Source organism: Branchiostoma floridae, chromosome 4 (assembly GCF_000003815.2).
Source record: "Branchiostoma floridae strain S238N-H82 chromosome 4, Bfl_VNyyK, whole genome shotgun sequence".
NCBI lineage: Eukaryota > Metazoa > Chordata > Leptocardii > Amphioxiformes > Branchiostomatidae > Branchiostoma > Branchiostoma floridae.
Genome location: NC_049982.1, coordinates 7,545,849 through 7,557,168, shown reverse-complemented (window position 1 = coordinate 7,557,168; position 11,320 = coordinate 7,545,849). Strand labels below are relative to the sequence as shown.

The 11,320-nt window shown below is 40.7% G+C and overlaps 2 protein-coding genes across 3 annotated transcripts in view; one reads left to right on the top strand and one right to left on the bottom strand.

Moving 5' to 3' along the window:
* Nucleotides 1-1,359: 1,359 nt before the first annotated feature.
* Nucleotides 1,360-2,580, bottom strand: LOC118414939 (39S ribosomal protein L51, mitochondrial-like). The gene is made up of 3 exons (XM_035819279.1): nucleotides 2,388-2,580; nucleotides 2,158-2,254; nucleotides 1,360-1,666 (listed from the first exon to the last, which is right to left on the bottom strand). The coding sequence occupies exons 1-3, from the start codon at nucleotides 2,536-2,538 to the stop codon at nucleotides 1,570-1,572; spliced, it is 345 nt and encodes a 114-aa protein (XP_035675172.1). The 5' UTR covers nucleotides 2,539-2,580; the 3' UTR covers nucleotides 1,360-1,569.
* Nucleotides 2,581-5,221: 2,641 nt separating this feature from the next.
* LOC118413448 (GMP synthase [glutamine-hydrolyzing]-like) overlaps nucleotides 5,222-11,320 on the top strand; it is a 16,612-nt gene continuing 10,513 nt past the window's right edge. For both annotated transcript variants that reach the window (XM_035816833.1, XM_035816831.1), the window contains exons 1-12: nucleotides 5,222-5,362; nucleotides 6,184-6,264; nucleotides 6,866-6,957; nucleotides 7,348-7,462; nucleotides 7,858-7,955; nucleotides 8,293-8,396; nucleotides 8,540-8,640; nucleotides 9,167-9,313; nucleotides 9,864-9,975; nucleotides 10,504-10,655; nucleotides 10,832-10,892; nucleotides 11,086-11,198. In XM_035816833.1, the coding sequence (XP_035672726.1) occupies nucleotides 5,342-5,362; nucleotides 6,184-6,264; nucleotides 6,866-6,957; nucleotides 7,348-7,462; nucleotides 7,858-7,955; nucleotides 8,293-8,396; nucleotides 8,540-8,640; nucleotides 9,167-9,313; nucleotides 9,864-9,975; nucleotides 10,504-10,655; nucleotides 10,832-10,892; nucleotides 11,086-11,198 (1,197 nt within the window). In that variant the 5' untranslated portion in view covers nucleotides 5,222-5,341. The remainder of the gene's footprint in view (nucleotides 5,363-6,183; nucleotides 6,265-6,865; nucleotides 6,958-7,347; nucleotides 7,463-7,857; nucleotides 7,956-8,292; nucleotides 8,397-8,539; nucleotides 8,641-9,166; nucleotides 9,314-9,863; nucleotides 9,976-10,503; nucleotides 10,656-10,831; nucleotides 10,893-11,085; nucleotides 11,199-11,320) is intronic.

The following is an 11,320-nucleotide window of genomic DNA, read 5'->3' as shown; positions in this document are numbered from 1 at the left end:
GAACTGTCTGAGCAGGGTAACAGATTCTGTTTAGCATAGCCAAGTGACAAACTTTCTGACAGGCCGTCAATACCTCAACTGATTCGCTCACTCTTTGGTGATAATCGCAGGACATGTAATGTGTTATTCTTTTTAGTATCTAATAATACTATCTATACAAATGCAAGTAAAGCGGTTGTCATTTACTCTGTAAAAGACTTTCATTCTCATCTTTGTCCCGCCATCCCCCTCCCCAACATTGAGTGATTGACGATCATGACAGACGAGGTCACTGGGTGCAATGATCGATTGTCTTCGAGCAATTAGACTCTGATGCCTGACCTGACAACTTACCAGGACTGTTCTGGGGAATCCCGTGTGCCCAGAGTACAAAGAAACGGAAACGGGCCATTCCAAAATAGAACAATCTTAAAAGATGTTTTTAGCGGAGTTTGTGTTACACAGACTAGTTGCATTTCAGAAGTGGTCAGAGATAATCTCCAAGCAGATCTTGCTGTGCCATTAATTCATTTTAGCGGGAAGTTGTGACAGGAGGGGAGGGATATCTTTGCAATGTTAAGAGGGAGTGGTTGAAAAGTTTGTAGTGCAGTAGTAATCCGTTTAAAACACTTTTGTAAAACACTTTTACTCTGTAAAGCCGCTGTAGGTCTTATTTTCTATTTCTCCCCTCCCAAAGTTGAGAGTGCTGACAAGTTTCAAAGGTCATTAAGCACAATTGGTAATTGTGTGTAAACAATCAGGTACCTGGGGCTTATCCCAACAACTTGGCTTGGGCATGTGGTCATAGGGACAAAAATAGAATACTTACAGTACCAAGAAAAGGAAACACTGTGAAAAAAACCAAGAACGTCCTTGGAAAAACTAATAACCAAACCTTAAAGTAATGCATGTGTCACTTGAACTTTTATTGTACACTGCATTTTAAGTGATTTTAATTTCACCTATGTTGAATTTGTTCTTATTACAATATCATATCAGCATTTTTATGATAAGGGCAGCACAGTGACTCAACAGATTCCATTTGCCTATTTGTATCGTGTACATGCTAGTTGATTTTAATAAACTGAACTGAACTCATCCTTGGTATTATATGAATTTCTATGTGTTCATCATCATTTGTTCACTGTACCCAAAATAGAAGCAAATACTCACAGTTGTACCAAGACAAGGAAGCAGGCACTCTCAAGAAGGTTATAGCTTCAACCTCAAAGGAATGGATGCAGATGCAGATGTGAAGAGTTTACTGACATGTTCAATGTTACTCAGAGGTTAGTCTTAAACCCAACAGGAAAGTACATAAATTAAATAGTCTTAAAGAGAAGTACTCGTACAAGTACTATGAAATAAAAGTAGACATGAAGAGTAAAGCAGGGAACACCTATTTATTGTAATGGCTTCATTTTATTTCAACAAAACCACTGGTTTTTGTTGGAGGGTTTATAGTCCCTTTGAAACCTGTGCTGTACCTCAAGTATGTACTCTATACATACAAACACTTATCTAGTTTCAATTCATTCCTACTGATCTTTTAATTTACACTGCAGTGATAATATGTTATGTCAAGAAGCATTATTTTCTTCTGTTCATTCTTCTGTACAGGAGGTTGATCCTCTTCTGAAGGTTTTTCCAGTCCTCTTCGCCCATGTGTTTCCCTGCCATGCATTTCCTGAAAAAAAAAAGGAAATTAAGGAAAAATGTTAACTTTTCAGTGTTTGCTATACAAAAGCCACTCAGGTGATTGAAAGAAAGCTGAGCAAAATCACTCTAAGCACAGACCAACAGTCATCAACACACAGGAAAAATAAGGAGCTCTTACTCTTAGCCTTAAGAAAATTATTCTTATTGCCCATATACATGTAATTTGTACACAGTGCTTGTGATCATATGCATTGTTCACAATCCTGGATGTTTCAACATGTAAATTGCCAGGTGAATGAGAAATTGAATGTGTACTTGTAATTACTACAAACACCTTATACTTTCATCAAAATGTATAGAACTGACTTTTATAGTTCATTTACTCATTGTGGAAGCTGTGCTGTCATGTACAAGGACAGTAAATAAGTTAGTGATGCACCATATACATGTATATGACTGGTACAGAACATTGCATTTATGTGGGAAATAGAGGAGAAGTAAAGGCAGTGGTGGACGTACTTGCGAATGAGTCTCTGCAGCTCGTTGCCACGGAAACCTCTCACATACTTCGGCCCCTCCAGACACAAGTGGCGGGGGTGGATGTACGGGTGGTCACCTGGAGCAAGACAACATTAGACATCAAAATTAATATGTAGCCAGCTGCAAATTATAAATACATACAAATACATGATACAGACAAATTTCAGAAAAGGAAGAGCACTTTAACCACACATTCTTGTACTACTTACCTAAAATATCCTGGTAGTCATAGCAACCAAACATGGCCTTCTCCTTAGTCCAGTGGTCCTTGGGAGTCTTGTGGGGCATCGGAGGAGGCCGCACCCACACCTTCCTGAAGTCGTGGTGCTCGTACTCATCCAGCAGGCGTGGCTCTGGCATCACTGGGCGGGGTCGCTTTCTCCAGTATAGCAGAACTGGCGCTGTGGGGGGCAGGGTTTTCAAAGGGTTACTGAAAAATTTTGAAATCTTGTGGTAGTGATTTCATTTTCACAGTGATCTCTCAATCGTGAATTCATAACAGTGCAAAATGTCTGCCTTGCATTCTTGTACTACTGAACTATAGAACTATATGTTCTAACAACAGATTTAAAAGAATGCAAAACCTCCTTTAAGTTTTACTTCCCACAGTTTGAGTGAGTGAGCGAGTGAGTGAGCTTAAGTAAATGAATTTCCTTATTTCTCCTCTATCTGCTCAATGTTTACACTTAGTCAAGGTTATTGTTACTCTACATAATGCTCTGTTAAGGCAAAGCCTCTCTGTTAAGTCATCCTTATCTGAGATGAAGCATGATGCTTCTTCCTTTTCTGCAAGCAATATGCTTTTGTTTATGCTGCCAGTAGTAGCAGTGCAATGCAAAATAATGCTGTGACTCATGTTCTCATCAGTCATTAGGTTAGCACTACGGTTCACCTCTACTCTTTCCCAATTAGTGTTTCAGTTATTTTAGGGTTGATCTGTGTCATAACATCTGATACAATTACATGGTGTTAAAGACATGTAATGTTACCAATAGAGAAAGGCCTTGTGATGAGCTGTTGATGATGTTGCAGGCCAGTGACAGTCCTCAGTGACCTGCAGATGGCATTCATGATGTGTATGTTTGCACTAGTCCCAGAGTTCCTGTTGGAGAAACCATCAAGAGTCACCCCAGAACTCGTCAACTCAAGAAAATTACCAACACTTTGACATAAATCACTACTTCTTACCATTTTGAGAGCTAAATCTATGTTGGCAAAAATTTCAGAAGAGTAAATTCTCACAGGAGTCTGCCCGTGGCCTGTCAAATTATGTGGCAAGGCAAAACAACATGTGCAAGTCTACGAAAGCTTCACCTTCCGCACTGGAACCGAGTGCTGAAAACAATGGTCGAATCGGCCTCAGCACTCGGCGCCCAGTGCTGAAGAATGTTCAGCACTCGTTTTCCAGTGCTGATCGGCCTTTCTCCAGTGCTGAAGCTCCCTCAGCACTCGTTTTCCAGTGCTGAAAAGACGTCAGCACTCGTTTTCCAGTGCTGAAAAGACGTTTTCCAGTGCTGAATGTTCGTCAGCACTCGGCTCCAGTGCTGAACTCGCGGCCCTGGCGGCGACGGGTCAGGTCAAAGGTCACTCAGCACTGGTTACCCAGTGCTGAAACCGCCGTCAGCACTGGGACCGAGTGCTGATATACAAAAGCTTCGCCTTCCGCACTCGATTTTCCAGTGCTCAGGGGCACTTCAGCACTGGAACACCAGTGCTGAGAAATCTTCAGCACAGGAAAACGAGTGCTGACGTCTTTTCAGCACTGGAACGTTCTTCAAACCAGTGCCGAAGTCTTTCGAGCACTGGAGTGTCCTAGTGCTGAGAGCGGTACTTGACGTATACTGATTAAAAATAAAGTTAAACTTTTGGTTGTGCTATTCAATTTAATGTGTAACTTGGTGTATGTATAGAGTATAGATACAAAGTACTGAAAGCGTTACTATATACGGTACTAATGAAGATGATCTTTCAAGTTTATGCAGTTTTAGCTGGTGTGTTACGCCGAACGGCGGTTTTGATATAACGTACTAAGATAGATACAGATGCAAAAAAAAGCCAGAATTTGTGTTGTTTTGTATAATTGAAATGTATAAGGAATGGATATCATTAAAACGGGATTGCAAACAAATTTATTGTGTCAATTTGTGATAGATATCGCAGTAGCCATGTCGATTCTGGTGAATACTAATGGTGTCAGGTAAACTGACCCACTCAATATAAACGCATTGAAGTGCTGAAGCCGGCGTTTCTAGTGCTGAGAGCGTCAGCACTCGGTTTCCAGTGCTGACGAACATTCAGCACTCGGTTTCCAGTGCTGAAGCCGGCGTCTCCAGTGCTGAGAGCGCGTCAGCACTGGTTTTCCAGTGCTGACGAACATTCAGCACTCGGTTTCCAGTGCTGAAGCCATCTTCAGCACTGGTTTCCAGTGCTGAAAAAGGAGGGTGAAGCTTTCGTAGTTTTGCACAACATGTATTTCAGAGAGCCCTGGCTTGTAAAGTTTTGGATGTTGGTAAATATATCTGGCTCTTATTTGCCATCGTTTAGCCTAACAGCTTCCTGTATCTGAACTGGCCCAAAAAAACTCTGCCCCCCTCCCACAGGCGTTTGCTCATCTCACGTGCAACAACAACGTCAAAGTAAACCCACCTCAAGCTCAAAACGAGACATTATTATTACGTCGTTAGATTCTTACACAAAAAATTACGCCCATAAGAACATATCTGAAGTTAGAAAATAATCAAAAATGTGTTTAAGCGATGAAAATAAGCGAAAACCGACCCAAATTTTGACGTCCGCAGCTACGTGACCTTTCCTGACACCTATCCCAGAACAGCTTGCGAAGGAGCATACCAAAAGTATCCTTGGGTTGTAACCTTGGTAAATTCTTATGTGATATGTATTTATCTTACATACAAATATAGATTTAATGTACAATATATAAGGATTAAACTATTTTTAACGATTCTAACCATGATTGTTTTTAAGTTAGAATTTCTTGAAACCGTATTTTAATCGCATTCAAAACATATCTGACTCCCTTGACCACAAGACATAATGGAACAGTCCGACCTCAGGTTTGGGGATTTTGGCGGGTACGGATCAGCTTGTTGGGTTCCCTGATCCCTTTCCTCCATAAACGTTCAACATAGGGACTCGAGGAAGCATGGCTTTCTGTAACGGCAAGGTGAGACGCTTGTAGATTTCTTAAGAGCTCTTTTTATCAGAGTATAGGAAATTTTCAGGGCGGGCATGCAGTAGCCGGTATGGGTTTCGGTCCACATGGTGCCCCCCTCCCACCCGGAGAGGCACACATTTTCGTCATGCGTACCTCTTTTTTGCCGGCCTTTTTTACTCTAGCTCAAAGAGAATTTTAACTCTTGCAAGCTTGCCGAAGGAACGGATTAAGCACTGGGCACCCAGTGCGGAACTCGTTGTTCTCACATGAATAGGAAGTCTAGTGCTGAACGGCTAGCGGCTTTGTTCCAGTGCTGAAGCCTGAAGCTCCCATAGGACTGTAGATACTGTAAATGCATTTAAGTTCGCGGGAATTTAAGTTCGTGGTAGCGGGAAAATAGAGTGTTCGTGGTGGTTTTGGGTTCGTGGTAGCCCATCCCGCAAACCTAAATGCATTCATAGTATTAGTACTGTAACCGAAGAACTCTCATCTACTTTTGTTGTTGTCCTCGTGTATCTACTGTAGTCACATATTATATCATATGTCATCGAAAAAAAGGTGCCTCTTTAAAACGCCAGTCAGAAACCACTTACTGGTTACTCGGCCAGCAAGAGCGCTACAAACAGACAGAACAAGCTTTTGGCCATGACAGTGTTGGTGTGATCAACTGTCATTGATCTAACCATATCTAGTAATCTACCCTCTGAATATGTTACGTAGCACATCACTACTTTTCTAACATGGTGTTATGCAGTAGGTCCTTATGTGTAGGATTTAGTGAGTTTATTACGATGTTGTAGTTACATGTTCCGTTCTTGTCTTCTATACAGGCAGCCGCTGGGGATGCCTTGAGCCAGGTGGAAGACTTGGAGAAAGTCATTATCTTAGACGCTGGTGCCCAATATGGAAAGGTATGGCTGTATCCATGTCTAGTGGATGTTATCTGTTAGTCACTGGTGACTGGTTTGCAGCTGAAATAGTTGGAAGCCTGTGTGTCTGTGGTCCCGGCATGGCCGTAGCCAATGCACCATCAGTGCAGGATTTTCTTTGATGTCATCAAGGACGTTATATAAGTTATAATGTTCTTGGTGTCATAATAATCACCTGATTCGATCTGAAACCTGATATGATCTGAAACCTACTTGAGTCCTTCAATGTGTAAGTGGATTAAACCTTACACTAAGTTACAGTATATAACAACAAGTTCAAGTTGGTAGCCTCAGTAAGAAAAAGAAAAAAAGAAAGGAGATGACCACTTTGTAGTAGTTTGGTGTTTTCCACTTCGCACAGCAGCATTTTGGCAGGTGTTGCAGACATACAAAATTGTATACTCTAACATGATGGTGCAGATGGTATCACGTAAATTTCAATATTTTTGGCCAATCCTTGTATTCAGCATGCAGAATGGTGATGATTTAAGAAAGAGAAAGAGAAATTTAATGAGCTGAAATGCCATGACTATGTTACCAGTGGGGGGATAATCAAGTTCTTGTCTGCTACATCCCGCCCCAGGTGATTGACAGGAAGGTGCGTGAGCTCTGCGTGGACTCCGAGATCCTCCCGCTGGACACCTCGCCGGAGAAAATCAAGGCTGCTGGATACAGGTCAGTCTTTTGTTTATTCAACTGTCATGTATTCTTGAACGCTTGGTACACACTGAGCTTCATTATGGTATATGAACAGTCAAATGTATTTATTGATGCTGATCTCGTGAAGGCTGTCTTGGTGAATGGTACAAAGGATAAAAAAGTACTGGATGAACTTAATCTCCGCTTTACTGCATTGATCAAATGAAGAATGATGATGATTACAGTACAGCAGTAGTTGTTCAGTTTCTTCATTTATTTTATGCTATGTTTTGAGTTGATAAGGAACCATAAAAATAAGTTTTATTACAAACATGGTGATGGCTTGGTGATGATATGTTTTCTGGTCAGGATATGGAAGTGTTGTGATGCCCACTCATCATTTTTTTCAATATTTCTTCTACACAGAGGAATCATCATTTCAGGAGGCCCCATGTGTGTGAATGATGAAGATGCACCCAGCTACGACCCTGGTATCTTCTCCATGGGGCTGCCTGTGCTTGGCATCTGCTATGGCATGCAGGTAGGTTCTTAATATAAAACTAGCTATAGGAACTCAGAAGGCGTCTGAAGGATCTTTTACTTCTAAGTTTTAGATTTCTTGCAGTTGTACTGGCCTCAAGTAGTTAGATTTGATTGATGTAAGTTAAAAGAACTCTCCACATTCAGTCTGTATAGAAGTCTTGGAGCTGTATTAAAAACCTACCTGCACGATTGTTACAAATTCAAACAAAGACTTTATATGTGCATGAACTGGTAACCGTTGAAGTCCTTTTCTTGGGGTTCTCAAAATGGATTCTTGGCCAAAACTGCATAAGAAGTAATGTGACTTAAAACATCAAATGATAGTAGGTGTAATTGCTGCATATAAAGTGCTAAAAGTTGGTAAGAATTAAGTTGACGATTTCTCTTCTGCAGATGCTGAATTCCACATTTGGGGGCAGTGTCCAAGGGAACACAGGTCGGGAGGACGGACAGTTCACCATCACTGTGGAGAACTCAGCTCTGCCTTTCAAGTATGAAGTGTTATTGATGTTAGATCTGTTTTCACATTTCATCCGATTCTCGGTCTTATGCTGACTTACTGCCTCAAAAAGTAATTCTTATGGTCTAGGTGTTTTGAGTCACATGTGATCACAGAGTGTGGGCAATCTTGGGATAGTCGTGCAAATGTCCTGCAAAATTCAGCTGTCTTGTCAGTTGTTGGTTGTGTCACACCCTGCTTGAAATTCTACAGCACCAATATCGTATGACAATGTAGAAATAATTCAATGGTGGCATGGTCACTTGATGACCAAACTACTTTTACAATCTGGATACAGAAAGTTTGACCCAAAATTTTTGCTTTTCTAGAGGATTAAAGAAGGAACAAAAGGTTCTTCTTACCCACGGGGACAGCGTCGATAAGGTCGCAGATGGCTTCAAGGTCATTGCAAAGTCTGGGAACATTGTAGCAGGTCAGTGTGCTGTCTCATTCAAGTTATTGACATAGCATCCTCTTAGCCAGTGCATTACATTTGTAACTGTTGCTCTTACTTGTACAAAATGTAGGAATACAGTTGTAGTAGTACATTGTTAAAAGTCTGATTTAATCTTACAGCCATTGCTGATGAGAAGAGAAGACTTTACGGTGTGCAGTTTCACCCTGAGGTGGACCTCACAGAAAATGGACAACAAATGCTGAAGAACTTTCTGTTCCAGGTCAGTTGGTTTTCTTGACCAATATTTAGTATTATGTTGATGTTCTTCACCTGATTTTTTTTAATGATCAAACAAGTCAAAGGTGATACTGGTCAATCTTTTTAATGAATCTTTTTGTTTAGATACCTATTATTCTAAGAAGGTCCGTATACATGTACCAGTTCATTCAGCTGTATCTGTATCTGTATCTATATAGCCGGTATAACCGCCATTCGGCGTAACACACCAGCTAATTCAGGTTTAACTTAAGATTTCTTAAGATCTTGTTTAAGAATAAAATCCACTTTAAAGATACAACCACAGGTATTATACAAGATGATAGGAATGTTGAATGGTTGCTATAGTACAGAGTTCATATTTTATCCAATACAGGAAAGTGACAAAACAAGTCAATGCTTTGATATATTCAACCATAATCATCTAAACATCGCAAATGAACTTCCATCCTTTTAGAATTCAATAGTGCTAAAAGCAGTAGTCGCAAAAAGAGCAGCTGCTGTCAATCACCTGTCAATCTCGTCCCCAGGCCTGTGGTTGCCATGGCACCTACACCATGAACTGTCGCGAGACCGGCTGTATCCAGGAGATCCGAGAGATCGTGGGGAAGCACAAGGTGCTGGTACTGGTCAGCGGGGGTGTGGACTCTGCTGTGTGTGCTGCACTGTTACATAAGGTAAGTAAAGCCCCTGTCACACTCTCATCAGGACCTTCCTAGTTCCTCTGTTGCATGTTCAAAGAATTCTCAAGATTTTGCTCCTAACCATTACCCGACAAAGGTCAAAGGCCAGCACTGGTTTGGGGTATACTGGAATCTGTCCTATTCTAGCTTCGGCTCAATCTTCAAATTTCCTCTAAGAACAAGCTGTGTTACCAAAGTTTTATTTGCCAAAGTTCATACTAGTAGTTGTCTGGTGTAGATAAGTTAAAATACTAGTTGGCAGCTTCCAACTACAGATTAGCTTGCTCTTGAATCTCTCTGTAGGTTGACGAAGATTGAGAAGCTAGATGTGATAAGCTTCAGGAATGCACCTTACGAAGGTTGAGAGGCTAGGTGTGACAAGCTTTAGGAATACACCTTACCATATGCGAACTATGTAGGTCCTGTCTACTGACATCAGAAGGAAATCATGTAACATGAGATCAAATCCATATTTTATGCCCTGGAATGGATGATGTATAAAATGTACTGGATAAGTTATCTTTTCTGTTTATCTGTACACCAGGCCCTGGATAAAGACCAGGTGATAGCAGTTCACATCGACAATGGCTTCATGCGGAAAAACGAGAGTCAGATGGTGTACGAGTCGCTGACCAGGCTGGGACTGGACCTGAAAAGTGAGGGGACTTCACTGTGCTCTTTATCTTGATATACTTCTTTAATAAACTATGAGTTGGTTTAGAAACATCAATTTATTCTAAGGGAATTTGTAGTAATAGTACATTGTAGTAGTAGACTGGTTTATTTCCAGAGGGCAACATGGATTGAACAATAATTCATACATATATTTTGAGTGTTGTTTATTAGTACATTTTAGTGAAAACATGTTTAAAACGTGTTCACTTACTGTAAGAAAACTTTGCTTTGCTGAAGTTACCTTTCTGCAGCTTTGGAGTGATGCTTGTAAAGATAGGTTTAATAAGGTTTCGTAGATAAGTTGACAAAGTGAAACTGAAGCTAGGAAAACAGTCTCCCAGACTAGATTAATCTAGGCTTGTATTGGGTTGGATGAATTTTAAGTTATAAGCTTTGCCAGATTGTAAAGCATATATCATTTGGACATTTCCATCAAAAGAACTTAGATATTGTTTGCTTGAAATGTTTTGACATTGTTTGCTGATTGTCTTTTTTCTTCTCTTCCATAGTGGTAAATGCTGCCCACCAGTTCTACAATGGCAAAACACACGTCCCTATCAACAAGGCAGACCCCAAAGGGAAGAAACGGATCACAGAACAGCTGAACAGAACAACCAATCCTGAGGACAAGAGGAGGATAATAGGGGACACTTTTATGAAGGTAAAGGATCTGAAAAGATCTTAACAATTTTGTTTAGTGGCTGCCTTAGGATAATAATCTGTCAACAATGTTTCTGTTTCTTTATTTTTTGTATTAGCCATTGGCTAGTTTGGCATACCTCGCTGTATGTCTCTCACAACTGAACTGGTAAATGAATATTTTTTGTGTGTTTCCAGGTAGCAGATGAGGTCATCTCTGAAATGAACCTGAACCCAGAAGAAGTTTTCCTTGCACAAGGTGGGCCAGCCCTCCCTTTAGTCCTTAAGGCACTATTCTCTTAAGCACTATTATTAAGACTTTTTACATTGTAAAATGTTGATTGTGCCAAATTACTTTTGGACATTTGTTTCATTACAGAGCAAACTTGATGCAGTTTCCCACCCTTTTCTGGGAGGTGTTTTTAAAAGCCTGACTGATGTTGTACATGTAGGTACCCTGAGGCCTGACCTGATTGAGAGTGCCTCCAGCCTAGCTAGTAAGAATGCAGACGCCATCAAAACACATCACAACGATACCAACTTGGTACGGGAGCTCAGGGATAAGGTAAGGGAGAGCATATGCTCCTCTATCTCCTCTTTCTCCACACTGCCACTCTTTCTGCCTATTTTCTTGATTATGCCATCAACATGACATTTACTAGAATTCATCAGTCTTAAGGAACTATG